The following is a 17,600-nucleotide window of genomic DNA, read 5'->3' as shown; positions in this document are numbered from 1 at the left end:
GTTGAGGTCTGCTCTGCTGTTAGTAATCCCAGACTATAAATATCCCCCATTGTGGGCCTAGATAAGCAGAAGCTGATAGACTCAGCTTATTTTCATGGATGACTGGAAAGAGCCAGGGCATTGAACATAAAAGGGAGAATAGTCATAACCTTTTATCGTTCAGGTTTAAGAAAGGCTAGCTAGAATGAAGCTGTGCCAAATATGGTCTTCTACCAGAAATGGCCTTCCACATATCTGCTTCCTGGCAGCAATGGATTTTTAGAAGATTTAGTTACTAAAAAAAACTTTAGTTGAAGGTTGTTTTAGAAAACAATATATGCTTTTGGAGTGGAGTTTTAGTCCACACTGGCATAAAGATTATGGATGGAAGGAAAGATTGAGGAAGAAAGCCAGGGATGTCTGTGAAAGAGAGTACACTGGGTAATGTATAATCATACTTTTGAAAGAGAGTTCCCTGGTGGAGAGCAAGGTCTGAGGATAAGAAGTGTGTTCTATTTGTGTACTCTATGGGTTCTGAAGTATGTGTCAAGAGAAGTAAGATGCACCTTGATTTGGAGGAGGAAGGAAGGAAATGATTTTGGTTTTACTTAGTAAGACTAGCTGGCCACAGAAACATATAGATCCAAATTGCCTTTAAAAGTAATGTCATAGGTCACATTTAGTTGGTGTATTGGGAAAGCCACAGTCTTAGATGGTCCTGGGATGGAAACAAATCTGTAACGTCATGGTCATGTCAATGGGCACACAAGAAATATCAAGAGCAGCTCTGGAAGACCTAGAGGGGCTCTTCATTCTAGCAGTTCAACAGTTATTCAAAACATACAGTAAATCCATGAGCTCTAGAAACCCTGCTAAATCAGCTAATGGGTTTGAAAGAGTTCCCAGTATGAGGGAGGAATTGTGCTGTAAGATATTTTCTTTTATAACATGGGTCAGTAGCAAGATAGTTTGGGCTTCTAAAAACATGTACAGTTTGGATGCTGAATTTGTGAAGAATAGTTACTGTCTTTAAAGTGTAAGTTCCTAGCATCAGGAACTTTCACTGAGTTTATGCTGAATATGTATCTATGCAGGTTTATGAGTTCTACACTCCAGTAATACTCGTTCATTTGTCCATTAGTTTACTTATTCATTGGGTCATTTATTTAACACATACTTATTTAGTCCTTCTTATGTCATTCATATAAAATACAATTGTGAATATAATCATGAATAAAATATTCAAAGTTCTACCTTGTTCTTTACCTCCAGCCCCTAGAAATTTTTACACAGTGTTATTTCAATCTAGCTGAAATACTAAGCAATGTGTCCTGTGTGATCAATGCAGAAAGACGGTGTCACACCCCTGGCATCGCTCACAGGTAAAGCCAGTGCCTCAGTTCTCTGGTTGTATAATAAAACAACACAGGGCACAGTTGTATAATGATAACTACAAAAGTCCCCCATCTTTTCACTGTTTCAAGAACTGGAGTACTTAATCTAGGATAAGACCTATGAAGCATATACGGGATACAGAGATCCCCTTGATCATAAGGGTGGCCCACTGCACTATGAATTCTAGATCGTTTCAAATAGTATTTGCTAATCAAGTCTTTGCACAGGGAAGACCAATAGTCTCAACACAGAAAATGCAAAGATAACTCCCAAGAACTTGGCTTGTACCTGGAGGACAGTGTTGTTATTAGTCATAAGGTGTGCCTGAGAGACTACAGAAGACTCTATGCCAATGGAAATCATATACCTGTTGTGTGACAAAAAAAGATGTCACTAGCTTCTTTAGTCTGTGTTTGTAAAACAAGTATGACATGGCAGAACCAAATAACTCCAAGAGGGCAGGATTGAGCTACGAGGCATGCAGCAGCATAGGAGCCTTAGGTCTGTGAATAGGACAGAAGCTGGAATCATGGGGAGATTGCTGCAGTTTAGTTCTGAATGTTCACAGAGTGATATCAAAAGCCACATGATAGGACTGCCAGATAAAATACAGGATGCTAATTAAATGTGAATCTCAGATAAACAGAATATTTTTTGTTGATAAATATAAACATAGAATACTTCTTTAAATACATATGCCCCATATGACAATTGTGACATACTAATCAAATAGTTATTGTTTATTTGAAATTTAAATTTAACTGGGCATCCTATATTTCTATTTGCTAAATGTGACAACCCTGCACATGGAGGAGTTTAGAAGATGTGAGAAAGAATGGAAACTAGCGATCAGTGACTAAGAAAAAGAAATGCAAATGCACTAACTAGGAAAATTAGATTCATTCTGCTGTAATGAATCTTTATAATGATATCAGAAATGTTGTGTGGGATATACTAATACAAAAAATTTTACTGTTTGTCTGAAAATCGAACTTAACTGGTATTCTGTGTTTCATCCAGAATACAGATGAAACATAGCAGCCGTACCATGTGACTTTTGATATCTTCCTGTGCACAACCGGAACTAAATCCTAGCGGAAGTTACTGCTAACAGTTTAGCCACATAGTTATTGTGAGGTAATTCAAAGGTCTTACCTGACACCTGAGATATTAAAGAGTAAACATAGGAGGGTTCTATTTATTTCTGAGATGCTGTGGAACCATTCAGTGCTCATTCCATTATATTCATCAGGCCTGATAATATATTCTCTTCTACTCTCTACAACTAAAGGAAGCAGGAGAGGACTTGGAAATGTAACAGATGAAACTAAAAAAAAAATTAAAGTAAGATTTTCCACTTAAACATTAAAAGGTTCTCATTACTTAGGTAATTTTTTCTTCAATTATCTGTAGTATTTATTTTAATACTCTTACTTCCTTTAGAGATAAAATTAATATGCTTTGCAAGTATTTATTTGGACCAACAGGTATTTATGAAACAAGTATTTTTGTTCTAGGACAAGGGTTGGCAGATGAGGGTGAAGGAGGAGTAGGGACATGTCAAAGACATTTAAAAAAAAAAAAAAAAAAAAAACTTTTAACAATTTGCCTGGACAGTTTCAAACCAGAAGTGAAGGTTACACTTACTATCATAGAAACACATGCACACACACATACACTTGTGAACACACCATTGCTACAGACACAAAATCAACATTTCTTTTTAAAATCAGTAGCCAAACTTTTTATTACTGACTGTGACTGGGACACAATTTCAGGATAGGGACATACTAGTATATATATGAATATGGCAAGTCAACTTAACAAAGATTATAAGGGACTCTAAATGTAGAGAGAATCTTTTAAGTAGTAAAAAATTCATTAAAAAAGGCATAGAAGGAAAAACAAGCATATTATTAAGAAAGGAAAAGAGAATACCAAAGTTGTCTAACAGTTTATGTTGAGAAGAAGAATTTTAAAATAAAGGATTATTAACTAGGACATGAAGCCACAAAAATTGAAAATTAATCATAAGAAATGGAATATGATGGGCTACACAGGGCAAGGCCATAGCGTAATTTTTTTTTGACATGGAATTTTGCTCTTGAAGACCATGTTGGAGTGCACTGGCACAACTTCAGCTCACTGCAACCTCTGCCTCCTGGGTTCAAAGGATTCTCCTGCCTCAGCCTCCTGAGTAGTTGAGATTACAGGTGTCCACCACTAAGCTCGGGTAATGTTTTGTATTTTTAGTAAAGATGTGGTTTCACAACATTGGCCAGGTTGATCTTGAACTTCTGACCTCAGGTGATCTACCCACACCAGCCTCCCAAAGTGCTGGGGTTACAGTGCACCCTGCCCATAACATAATCTTGAATAAGGAGTTAAAATTTGTATCCTGCCTCACTTTTCATATACATTATCCCAAAATATTTTTATAAGTAGTATCCTGATCATCTCCACTTTAAGACAAGGAATTTTAAGTTTATATTTTCCTACATTTATACAGAGAGAATTGACAAAATTTACAGGTGAACACAAACTAATCCTCTGATTTTAGATCCTATACACTTTCACTGTGGATCAGGAAAATGTAAGGTTTATGTAGCCGTTTAACCTAGTAATGGACTAGATAAAGAATGTAACTGCAATAAATATAAAGCACATTATATCGACCTCATCCATCTACTCAATCATTGCAAAAATTAATACTGTTCATCTAGTATGGGCCAGTAACTAGTCTATGGCTTTTGTTAATAAAAATATATTATATGAAGCTCAAATTTATTTTTTACAGTTGTGAAGAAATCACTTTACAGATGTGATTAAAAACACTTCACCTGTGTTTAAATTTTCCTCAGCATGTTCAGTGAAAAAAGGGTATTTGGCATTTGTGTGTGTGAGTGTCTATGTGTAAATGTTGACTTTCTTGGAAGTGTTTTGTTTACTGTGAGTCAACAACACATAAAGAGTTAGATAATTAGTAAATTTCCAGAAGGAGGCAATTAATCATTGCTTTAGTAGCTAAAGGTTGATAACACAGAAAATGCAGTGAACTTGTAAAAATTCAGCTGATGGCTAACAAGGAAAGTGAAGGACTTCTTCAAGGAGAACACAAACCACTGCTTAAGGAAATCAGAGAGGACACAAACAAATGGAAAAAACATTCCATGCTCATGGGTAGGAAGAATCAATACTGTGAAAATAGCCATACTGCCTACAGTAATTTAGAATCAATGCTATTCCCATTAAACTACCATTGACATTCTTCACAGAATTAGAAAAAATTACTTTAAAATTTATGTGGAACAAAGAAAGAGCCTGTATAGCCAAGACAATCTTTAGCAAAAAGAACAAAGCTGGAGGCATTATACTACCGGACTTCAAAGTATACTACAAGGCTAACCAAAACAGCATGGTACTGTGCAAAACATGGTGCAAAGCAGACACATAGACCAATGGAACAGAATAGAGAAGTCAGAAATAAGACCATGCATCTATAATCCTCTGATCTTTGACAGACCTTACAAAAACAAGCAATAGGAAAAAGGTTTCCTATTTAACAAATGGTGCTGAGAGAACTGGCTAGCCACATGCAGAAAATCGAAACTGGACCCCTGTGTTACACCTTCTACAAAAATTAACTCAAGATAGATTAAAGACTTAAATGTAAACCCAAAAACTATAAAAATCCTAGAAGAAAATCTAGGCAATGCCATTCAGGACATAAGCACAGGCAAAGATTTCATGACAAAATCATCAAAAGCAATTGCAACAAAAGGAAAAATGACAAACGGGATCTAATAAAACTAAAGAGTTTCTGTGCTGTAAAGGAAACTATCATTAGGGTAAACACAATCTACAGAATGAAAGAAAACATTTTATGATCTATCCACCTGATGAAAGTTGAATATCCAGAATCTACAAGGAACTTAAATTTACAAGAAAAACAAACACACAAACAACCCTATTAAAAAGTGGGCAAAGGACATGAACAGACACTTCTCAAAAGAAGACATTCATGCAGCCAACAAACATGAAAAGAAGCTTAACATCACTGATCATTAGAGAAATACAAATCAAAACCAAAGTGAGATATACCATCTCATGCCAGTCAGAATGGTGATTATTAAAAAGTCAAGAAACAATAGATGCTGTCAAGCCTGTGGAGAAATAGGAACGCTTTTATACTGTTAGTGGGAATGTAAATTAGTTCAACCATTGTGGAAGACAGTGTGGCAATCCTCAAAGACCAACAACCAGAAATACCATTTGACCTAGCAATCCCATTACTGGGTATATACCCAAAGGGAAATAAATCATTCTATTACAAAGATACATGCATGCACATGTTTGTTGTAGCACTATTCACAATAGCAGTGACATGGAATCAACCCAAATCCTCATCAATGATAGACTGGGAAAAAATGGTGGTACATATACCCCATGGAATACTATGCAACCATAAAAAGGAACAGAATCATGCCCTTTGCAGGGATATGGATGGAGCTAGAATCCACTCTCCTCAGCAAACAAACACAGGAACAGAAAACCAAACACCACATGTTGTTTTTTTAAATGGCATTTTAGGTTTTGGGGTACATGTGAAGAACATGTAAGATTGTTGCATAGGTACACACATGGCAGTGTGGTTAGCTGCCTTCTTCCCCATCACCTATATCTGGCATTTCTCCCCATGTTATCCCTCCCAACTCCCCATCCCCCACTGTCCCTCCCCTGTTCCCCCCACCAACAGACCCCAGTGTGTGATGCTCCCATCCCTGTGTCCATGTGTTTTCGTTGTTCACCACCTGCCTATGAGTGAGAACATGCGGTGTTTGATTTTCTGTTCTTGTGTCAGTTTGCTGAGGATGATGGTTTCCAGGTTTATCCATGTCCCTACAAAGGACACAAACAATGAGAACACATGGACACAGGGAAGGGAACAACACACACAGAGTTGTCGTGGGGGGTGGGGTAAGGGAGAGCATCAGGAAAAATAAGTAATGCATGCTGGGCTTAATACCTAGGTGATGGGTTAGTAGATGCAGCAAACCACCATGGATACATTTATCTATGTAACAAACCTGCACATCCTGTACGTGTATCACAGAACTTAAAATAGAATTTTTAAAAAGAAAAAATTATTAGAAAAGAATTCACCTGATGAGTCTCTTATTTTTACCAGTAAATGATACAACAAAATGGTCAGTGTCTCAGAGTTACAGAGTGACTTTGGGACTTTACTGTAACAGGACCTGAGCTACCTTAATGGCCAGAAAGTCTCTGTTGATTCCCAAAAGACTCTTCAGAGAACTTACGGATTCTCTCACATATGAAATTAATTTAGCTGCTTGGATAGGCAGTCATAAATAATAGTAACATATAAACTTATCATTTGGAGTCAAACAAAGCTTTGAATCTTAGTTCTAAAACATATTAGCTGTGTGCTCCTAGGCAGGGTACTTAACTTTTCTGAGCCTCTACTTCTCTACTTAGAAGTAAAATTCTGTAAAAATACACTTATGTTGTATGGTTGTTGAAAGGACTAAATATGAAAATATATTAATAATCCTTTTCCAACTTTTATTTTAGGTTCAGGGGATACCTGTGCCAGTTTGTTATATGGGTAAATCGCATGTCATGGGGGTTTGGTGTACAGATTACTTTTTCACCCAGATAATAAGCATAATACACAACAGGAGAAAAGGTGTCTGACATTTTAAAGAAACTGTTAGGAAGCATTTGAAGAAAGTCATATTGGAGCATAATCCAATGCATATGGGTTCCATCTGAAGTTAGTGAAACCGTTTGGTCAATAGCTAATTATTTTGAGAAAGAAGGTCACCTACAGGATCTGTTATCATAAATTTGCTTTAGAAGAAATGCTATGGGAAATGATGCCCAGTGAGGTAATACGTCCACCTAGTGTGTTAGATTTTGGAGTATTTCTGTAAACTATTATTTATGTCTCATTTATCTGTATTTTCCTGGCTCCCAGAAGAAGACTTAAGAGTGTAGGTAATTATAACATTGTTGTTGAATGAATCATCATATTTTAGCTTTCCTGTTAGAATTAATAAATGTTTATTGAGTGATTGCTGACTGAGAATATGTTGTTTCATTTGTAGTAAGAAATATGCAAACGTTAACAGGAGCCTATTTAGAAAAGACAGATAAATTTCATCTTAATGTGCATGTATACATTGCATTCACGTGTTGTATTTTGTTTTCTGTTTTAATTGTCATAGTTGTGTTAGATAGATGAGATAAGAAGATAGATTAGATAGAGATAGGTAGGTAGGTGGCATCCAATTTTCTTTCTAAGTACTTAGAATAAATTATCATAAAATGTTAAATTTACTCTGTTACCTTGGACATTTTCTTTCACTTCTCAGAAAATTGATTGGTAAAATAGGCTAATAATATAACTTTGGGTTATAGTGAAGATTTTTTAAAAGGTCAAAAAGAAATACAAATAGAGTCATTGTTATTTAAGTCCAAGGTGTAATCAATAAAAACATCACAAAGTCCACTTTGATACAGACAGGCGCACTCACACACACACACACACATAAACACAAACACACATATAAATCTCATATCTATCTCTTATCTCTCACACACACACACACACACACACACACACACATATATATATATATACATCTCAAATCAAGATTCTTTGATAAATCAAAAGCCGTACCTGTTGCTCTGGCTCTTTGATCTCTCTTGTTTTACGTAGTGGATGAAGTCTTACAGGATAAACCACTTCATAGTTCTTCAAGCCAGGGAGTTCTTTTATAGCACTTACTGAGAGAAAAGAGAAAAAGAAAAGATTTGTCCAGGTAGAACTGAAGTAGGCTAGTCAGTAATGGCCATCCTTACTGCATTCCCAATGAACGATGCTACATACAGAAGCCTGAAATGATGAATGTCAGAGTTATTAATGTGCTGACACCAGAAGAAATCAACATCAGAAACCCTCTTTCCTCTTAACAGTTTACTTTAACCTATATCTGTATCTTCTGATATTTCCCCGTTAAAAGTTTACAAGTGTCTCTCTATTTAGAGAAAGTATTTCTTTTGGATTTTTCCACTTCTCCTTAACTTTGATCCCCGTGGTGCAGGGACATAGCAGCAGCACAAGGCAAAAAGAAATGAAGACAGAAGCCAAAGTAATCCTCTGAGAAGCTAATCAGTCCCAGAAAAACTGAGTTGAAGCACTGGAAACCATACAGTGTTAGAAAAATAAAATAACTAATGTACACAATTTTTTATTTTATTTTTCTTGGATTTGAAAATGGCAATGTTCTATACTAATGAAAACAACTATGTCACAGTAAGAAAAGGCTCCAGTACTAGGTTTATATAATGTGGTGGCATAAAATACAGATAAACCTTCATTTTACATACAAACATTTTAAAATGAAAATTAGGGAAGCAGATAACTCAAACAGAATCACAGGCCTGGAAGAACTTTTTGAGCCTGTAGTCTCATTGAAAGAGAACTAAAAAGTGATTTGATCCAACTTATCTGCATCTTAAATGCTCTTCTCCATGTTGTTTTTAGAAGTCATTTTGTTTAATTTTATTTTGAGACAAGGTTTCACTCTGTCACCAAGCTGGAATGCAGTGGCGCACACATAGCTCACTGCAGCCTCAACCTCCTGGGCTCAAGCCATCCTTCCACCTGATCTTCCAGAGTAGCTGGGACTACAGGTATACACCACCATGCCTGGCTATTTTTTTTTTCCTATTAGAGAAGAGGTCTCACTATATTGCCCAGGCTGGTCTCAAACTCCCAGTCTCTAGCAATCCTCCTGGCTCAGCCTCCCAAAGTACTGGGATGACAGGCATGAGCCACTGCACCTGGCCTGGAAGTCATTTTAGAGAGTTTTCAATTTTTTCAAACTTAACTTTAGATTTTCTATTTTCTTTTTGATTTGCCCATGTGGTCTCGTCTCTGCTCTGTGTATAGTTAATAGACCTGCTTCTTAGATGCAGAAGGTGGGTGCAGGCTTAACCAGAGTGTAGACTGCAATAGCAGAATGGGGCCTAACTCAACAACTTCCTAAGACTGGAACTGGAAATGTTTGATTCTCTTCTCTGGGCAAGGACTAGGAGGGTCTCAAACATAATCTCAGCTCATTAAAGTACTGAAATCTAAGTTGTATGGTGAGATACATTTATGTTACTTTGGTTGATCTTTTAACAAACACAACGGAGGCACTTAATAAGTATTATTTATTGCTTACCTAGGAGGACTGTACACTTATACCAGTTACATCCCACAGAGCAAAACTCATTTTTAAAATTTTTTTTTTAGAAAACTAAAGCAGAAACTTTCAAATATCTTAGTGTTGTTGATTTTTTAAATCATTTGAGCGTGACTTAAATTCATTTGACTACTCGAGTCATTTACATTCAACTTTGAAGAATAGAAAAAGGGTTTAAACTGGCTAAGAACTCTTAGAGTCACAAATGGGGCATTAAAATCATGAAAAATCTTTTCTTTCAGTGGCTTAAGAGTTACTCTAAAAAAAAAATTCAAAATTACTTAAAGCCATGGCACTGACACTAGAATACCTTATTTTTTTAATTTGGTTTGACTGTTTAAATCATTTGAAAAAAGGAGGCTGATTAAATGGTTTCTCAAGCTAGTTCAAGTGATTTATGATTTATGCAAATAAATACAGAATTCCCTATAACATCTTTGAAGAGTCAGTGATCATTAATTAGGAAAGCTAAATTCTGATCCATTGTGATAAAATAAGCCTCCTTACATTGTCACACTTCAAGAACAACATCACAAGGTTCTTCAGTTCCTCATTTCTTGCTCTCACAGAGGTAATCACTGGACATCTTTTATTTCTATTAAATTAACTTTTGGTAAAGGAAAACAGTAACATCAGTTATAAAAATTTTTTGTAACTTAAGTTCAAAAACCTAAAGAAATATTAAATCATTCTTTTTCTGAGTTAAAATGTTTGTAATTATTGTAATTATTTGGCAATAATAAGATGCCAAAAGGTAAGAAAATTACTCCTGCCAGAAATTAACTGATGATATGGACACAATCCCATGCTGCCTCCTTAATTCAGGGACACAGAACAAGCATACAATATGGCACCAACATGCTGCCTGGTGTATTACAGTAGTTAATCAATGCAATTAGTCTTGTTAAAACAGAATTCACGAAGACAAATTTCACCGATGTTGCAGCCAACATAAATCTTTTAAAATGCTATATAAGCACACACATGATTCTAACAGGAAATACTAGTCCAAGCTGCCTTCATAGAATAAAATAATAGCTGCATTCCCGATTCTTTGTATAGAAGCAGAAAATGAAGTGAGTTTCCTTCTCAACACCATTCAGAAATAGTGAGAAGAAAAACAGGCCCATCTACACAACACAAATTTTCTCTCACATGCACACCGACCTCTATGCTTCTACTTAGTATCTGAATTCTAATGTTTCATGAAATCAAAAATTACAATCTGGCTCTTAAATATGGGTTCAAAATATGTAAGTTAGCTATGAAATTTATTTCCAACTTTCCAGTGGCTGAACACTTCCAAATGGAAACAAAAATCAGAGCAAAACAAGACAACAGCAACAAAAAACACATTTATTTTCAAAGTCTTTGGCAACCTCTCAGTCTCTTCAGTTTGAAGTGAATGGATTTCCAGCTCTTCCCAAACTCTGGCAACACCATATATGCTTTAAAGAAGCCAAATAGAATTTCTCTTAAAGGCTTATTTTCTGGAAACCTAGAAGTCCCTGAAATAGTGGAACCTGGAATACAACAAATTACACAGCCATCACAGGGATGTAACAGACCTAAATGTTTAGCTCACCCATCTTCAAGTTTAATGGAGATGGCGCTGCCTCATCCCCACTGAATATCAGGTTAATTATTTTGAAGCCTGAGGAACAAAACACAGCTAACCGCCATCCAGGGATTACACAAATCGCAGGTGTAACACAATACGTTTCTCCTAATTCATTTTAATACTTCCCACAGAACTCACATGCTGGATTAGTTTTGACTAGCAAACCCAGATCAGGAAAAGGAAAACTGTTATTTTGGTTTAGATTGGATAATTATTTCTGACTGGTTTGAGTTTTAGAAAATTAAAAGCTCATTAACATTAATATGATAGACATTAGTCTGGATTGTTACATTATTTGTTCATGTGTTTGGGGTCATTCTGGAAATAGGAACATTAGTATGTAATATTGATGTTTTCATTTTTGTTCAAATGTGTTTAAAACTGTTGAAAGGAATATCTTCTTTCCAAATTGAACATAACACATTAAACCCTGAATTAGGGTTTACGCAAGGATATTGACTTACATTCTGGGATTTCCTGCATCTCCTCAAACCATCTTGTGGTTTTAAACTTCATACATTAAAAGTGAGTACAAACAAAAGAAAACAATGCATCTTAATTAGGTCTATTATTTTGACTATTTAGATTAAATTATGTATTTTCATTTCAGTCTTCTAGTCACCTTATAGGGGCAAGAACTGATAGTTTGAAATAAAATTTCAAAAAATACTGTACCACCTGGGTATTCTGTTGTAATATAGTAAGGACCTTTCTCCTTTATTGGTGTGTTCATTTACATCTTCACCTCACAAACACCTGTCACATGCTTTTAAATATGTGTTTTTCCTTTTCATAGGATGAAATCCCATAAGTCATTTTTTCTCAGGGGATTATGAGGCTCACAGCAAACAACCAGCCTTATTTTACAACTGGTTTTTTTATTTCAACCTTCTGGGAACTGAGCAGAAGTCATGGTCAGAGGGGCGCATACGTAGTGTTTCGATGATGGGGGCAGAGTGCAAAGAGGAGGAGGTGGGAAATGAAAACTATTTTACATCTTAGGTTCTGACTGAAAAGGCAACCCAAATGGGGATCATAACAGGGATAGTTTAGCGGCACTAAAAAGGGTGTCTAAAAAGACACCCTTAATAATACAAGCTAGAAGTTAAAGGAGGGGTGACATCACACTTTTAGGCATGAAGTCAGAAGAAGTTGCGTCTCTTGGTGCCCTGTTGTGCATGCACATTCGGGTAGCAGAATTGGTTGGTGTGCCCAATTGCACGAAAGGGCTATAATGTGCATGGGCTCCAGTGTTAGCCATGTGACTCGGCTAGTGGATCCAGCTTGATCTTTTTGCTCTTCACAAAGCTAGTGCCAAAGCAGTTCTTGTATTTCTGCCAAGAGGGGGTTCCAGAAAAGCTGTTGGTGATAGCATTTTTGGAGAATGGAGAGAAAAAAGATTTCTATTAAGTTTAACTCTAAAAGGAATTTCAGGTCAATTTTAAATGGCTGGCATCAGTTTTATATATTTTTTTAATATTTCAGGCTCATTTTACCAAAAGAGAACTGGTATAATGTAATACCGGAAAAAATAGGTATCAAGGCAAAAGGCGTTAGGGATGAAGAGGATCACTGCACAGTGGTAAAAGGTTCTGTTCAGATATAGGTATATATTATAGAAAGAAGTAAAATAACCAAATATTTACAGATACTAGGTTAGGTGAAATTTCTATAAGTCTTGAAAACAAATTAGAAACAAGTCAGAAGCAAGAAAATCATTTTTAGCAACCAAGTACTAAGCAGGTGAGTGGAGGAAGAACAGCTTTTCCTCCTGAAGCCTATACCTGTAGTCGATAATCTGCTCCAATTCCCAGATCTCAGCAAACATTCTAAGACCCAAAAACAGTTTTACTAGGGAAAAATTCGAAGCACTGCAGTTCATAGACTGACTTAAATAAGCTCTGGAAATAGAAATAAGCTGAAGAATTATGATACCCAATCTAATTTAACCAAAATCTAATTAGAGAATTTACCAGAAAGTGAGAGACACGCTAGACATAATTCATTGTTAGGAAGCAGTATTTTTCTCCTTTCGAATTTTTAAATGTTTGATATAACCAGCAAAATAGAAGAAAGTTATCAATTTAAGCTTAACAGCAACATTGTTTTGTTAAGTAATATCACAATACCTCATAAATAAAAAAATTATTTATTTCCACTTAGTCACATTTATTACTAATAATAAAATGACTATATATAAATATATGCACTCAGAGCCAAACTGGCCCCCATAATAATAGCAGATATTTTCCTAAGCCTTCTACATAGCAATAGCCAAATCTGCCACATCTTTATCATTCTGAAAATAACAAGCTAGTTCTGATGAATTCCACTTTTGCAGTCAAAAATCATATTCATGATTTAAATTATGCTGTATGAAATTGTCCCTTTTATTTCCATATATTATTGGATAAGATACATACATACTGGTTCAAGACCTCTTGTTGCCTCTTTTTAACATTTTCTTTGTATCACTCACACCCTCCAAACAACAGGTTAAAACCAGCCCAACTGGTTAGTAAAATTGTTTGAGAAAAAAGAAAAAAGAATATTTTATACAATAAAACTATGAGGAGACGATGAAAAAGTTGACTAATGCATTCAACAGACCCTGAAAAAGAGCTAAACACGTACCTAGAACAGGAGAAAGGAGGAGACTGACCGTCAGGAGACCTTGCAACATGCTGGGTGATTCCAGGAGCACAGTGTCTGTTCTTGCTCAGATGGGTGCTGCTAGGTCTTTCCCTGCCTCCTCTCCAGTGAGACTGAACGAAACTCCCTGGTTCATTCTTGTCTCTGATTCAGGAAGTGTTTACTAAAGGTGTTGCACAACCTCGAAGCTGTGGTCCTGCAACAATGGCACAGCAGGCAGAAGTCCTGGCTGCCTCTTGGCTCTAAGATTCTCTGATCTAGACTATTGTTCAGTCTCCTTCTCCATACTTCCTACTCCAAAGTAGTATATTTCTTACATGTTACTATAGCCAAATAAGCTATAAGAAAATAGGCAACTACATTAATGAGTCCTGAAAAATATGCCAGGCATTTATCATTTTTATATTATAGATATTTAGATACTATATATAAATATATATATGTTTAAATACATTTTTATATATATAGTTGTCAGAAAAAAGTTATTAATGTAATTTCCCCCCCACATACATAATGTGGTTCTGTAAAGCACGTTCTAATTCAACCTAATTACTATATAACATTCTGTTGTCAATTATTTTGTGTTGTATTTTCACACAAGGGTGCTCTCTGGAAGCTTTATCCTGAAATAAGAATGTCTGACAGCATAAGCACAAGGCTTCTTAGATCCCTGGGGGTATTTGTATCATAACTGACAATTGGGAGTATGGAAAAAGGATTCAAGACCCAAAGGATAAAATTTTTGGATCTGTTACTGGTGGTAGAAAGGCTAAATTGGGCATGTCCAAAAATCATACTTATAACCAATAAAATATCAGTTGAGCTTCTTATTAAGTTTTGAGTACTGATATAGTTTGGTTGTGTTCCTACCGGAATCTCATCTTGAATTATAGTTCCCATAATCCCTGTGGGTTGTTGGGGAGACCCAGTGGGAGGTAATTGAATCAAGGGGCTGGGCTTTTCCCATGCTATTCTGTAGATGGTGAATAAGTCTCAAGATCCAATGATTTTATAAAGGGCAGTTCCCTTGCACATGCTCCTTTTGCCTGCCACCATGTAAGATGTGCCTTTGCTCCTTCACCCTCCACCATGATTGTGAGACCTCCCCAGCCATGTGAAACTGTGAGTCCATGAAACCTCTCTTTCTTTGTAAGTTAACCAGTCTTGAGTATTTCTTTGTAACCTTACGAAAATGGACTAATACAGGTACTCTGCTAAATCTACTGTTCTTATTATTTTACACTCCTTATGATACTCATGTATTACACATTTACAATCATTTTGTAGGTGAAAAATTGGGGTTCAAAAGGCAAAGGGATTCAAAAGATTAAGATTCAATTGTTCTCATTGTATAGATTAATAAGATTAAGCAGACAAAATCACCTATTCAGTAATTGGTAGAAGTAGAATCTGAACTAGTTGTTGTCTTGACTCTTAGTCATATAGTCTAATGCTTTCCCGTGGCTTAGCTAACTTGTAATCCCAGTTTTATTTCTATTGATAAGATCCTATAGAATAAAAGTAACTATGGAATTCTTAAGGAATAGAAATAACATTGGAGACCAGTTATTACCACAAAACCTAGTCCTAGTCCACAAAAATCATGCATCATTTTACAGATTCTGAAGCACACTCTCATATTAGAGGGATTGCAGTGATGATTGATGTTTCCAAATGATCATAAAGTCATCAACTAACAACCACAAGTAAATTTCTGAGTTATTGAGCATTTTAACCATCAGAATTGCAATTCACAGATTTCTTGCCTCTTCAACCCAAGTTCCACTGCATTGTCTTTTCCAGGGAACAGAAAGAATACTTTAACTTTTTAATTATTACATGTTTTTTTCCTCCCTTGATTCAATGTCATTTCACTTGTAGTGATTATGTGTCAGACACTGAGATTGCAGTTGAAAAAACACAGTCATGGCCAGTGTGGTAGCTCAAGCCTGTAATTCCAACACTTTGGGAGGCTGAGGTGGACAGATAACCTAAGGTCAGAGTTTGAGACCAGTCTTGGCCAACATGGTGAAACCCCATCTCTACTAAAAATACAAAAACTAGCCAGGCATGGCTGTGCGTGCCTGTAATCTCAGTTATTCAGGAGGCTGAGGTAGGAGAGTCGCTTGATTGCTTAATCCCAGGAGGCAGAGGCTGCAATGAGCTGAGATTGCACCACCACACTTCAGCCTGGGCAACAGAGCAAGACACCATCACAAACAAACAAAAATCAGAATCACTTTCTTTGAGATGTTCACAATCTGGTGAGAAAGGTAGTTCAATCACCATAAAATTGTACAGAGTGAGTACTATCTATAAATTATCACAATACATTGTGTTTAATGTTTCAGTATATTTGTCAATAGCAGTCAGAGGTCTACACCAAGCAGGGCAGGGAGTGTATCCTAGAGGCAGGAGTTCTGGGCAAAGGACTCCATATTCCATTAATGGTGCTAGGATAGCTGGTTAGCCATATGCAGAAAAATAAAACTGGATCCCTGAGTTATACCATATACAAAAATTAACTCAAGATGGATTAAAGATTTAAGTGTTAAGTCCTCAAAGTATGACAATCCTAGAGAAAAAAGAACAAGGAAATTACATTCTGGACATTGGCCCTGGGAAGGAATTTATAATTAAGTCCTCAAAAGCAACTGCAACAAAAACAAAAATGGACAAGTGGGGCTTAGTTAAAGAGCATCTGTATGGCAAAAAAAAACTATCATCACAGCAAACTAATAACCTACAGAATGGGAGAAAATGTGGGCAAACTACACACCTGACAAAAATCTAATATCCAGAATCTATAAGGAAGTTAAACAATTGAACAGCAAGAAACAAATAACCCCATTAAAAAATGGGCAAAAGGCCAGGTGCAGTGGCTCACACCTGTAATCCTAGCACTCTGGGAGGCCAAGGCATGCAGATCACCTGAAATCAGGAATTCAAGACCAGTCTGGTCAACATGGTGAAACACTGTCTCTACTAAAAATACAAAAATTATCCAGGTGTGGTGGCAGGCACCTGTAGTCCCAGCTACTTGGGAGGCTGTGGCAGGAGAATATCTTGAACCTGGGGGGAAGAGGTTGCAATGAACCAAGACTGCACTACCAAACTCCATCCTGAGTGACAGAGCAAATACTCTGTCCCCCTTCCCCCAAAAATGGGCACAAGAAATGAACAGACACTTCTTAAGACATATAAGCAGCTAACAAACATGTGAAAAAGTGCCAAACAAAACTAATTATCAGATAAATGCAAATCAAAACAACAATGAGCTCCATCTCACACCTGTCAGAATGGTGATTATTAGAAAGTCAAAAAACAACAAATGCTGGTGAGACTGCAGAGAACAGGAAACACTCAAACAATGTTGGTAGGAATGTAAATTAGCTGAGATACTCTGGAAAGCAGTTTGGAAATTTCTCAAATTAAAATAGAACTGTCATTTAACCCAACAATCCCATTGCTGGATATATAGCCAAAAGAAAATAAATTATTTTACCGAAAAAACACATGCACCCGTGTGTTCAATACAGTACTCTACACAAGAGCAATGCATGGAATCAAGCTAGGTGTCCATCAATGGTGGAATGGATAAATAAAATGTGGTACATATATACTGTGGAACACTATGCAGCTATAACAAAGAATTAAATTATATTCTTTGAAGG

The 17,600-nt window shown here is 36.3% G+C and overlaps 1 protein-coding gene across 1 annotated transcript in view; it reads right to left on the bottom strand.

The window, feature by feature from the left end:
* ADAM28 (ADAM metallopeptidase domain 28) overlaps positions 1 to 13,957 on the bottom strand; it is a 67,086-nt gene extending 53,129 nt beyond the window's left edge. The window contains exons 1-2 of the mRNA XM_021665131.2: positions 13,909 to 13,957; positions 8,081 to 8,187 (exon numbers count right to left, since the gene is read on the bottom strand). Coding sequence (XP_021520806.2) covers positions 8,081 to 8,187; positions 13,909 to 13,957 — 156 coding nt within the window. The remainder of the gene's footprint in view (positions 1 to 8,080; positions 8,188 to 13,908) is intronic.
* Between the last annotated feature and the right edge of the window lie 3,643 nt (positions 13,958 to 17,600).

The sequence above is a fragment of the Aotus nancymaae genome, unplaced genomic scaffold, assembly GCF_030222135.1.
Source record: "Aotus nancymaae isolate 86718 unplaced genomic scaffold, 86718_ANA_hifiasm-v0.15.2.pri h1tg000079l, whole genome shotgun sequence".
NCBI lineage: Eukaryota > Metazoa > Chordata > Mammalia > Primates > Aotidae > Aotus > Aotus nancymaae.
This window is presented reverse-complemented; position numbering and strand designations above follow the sequence as displayed.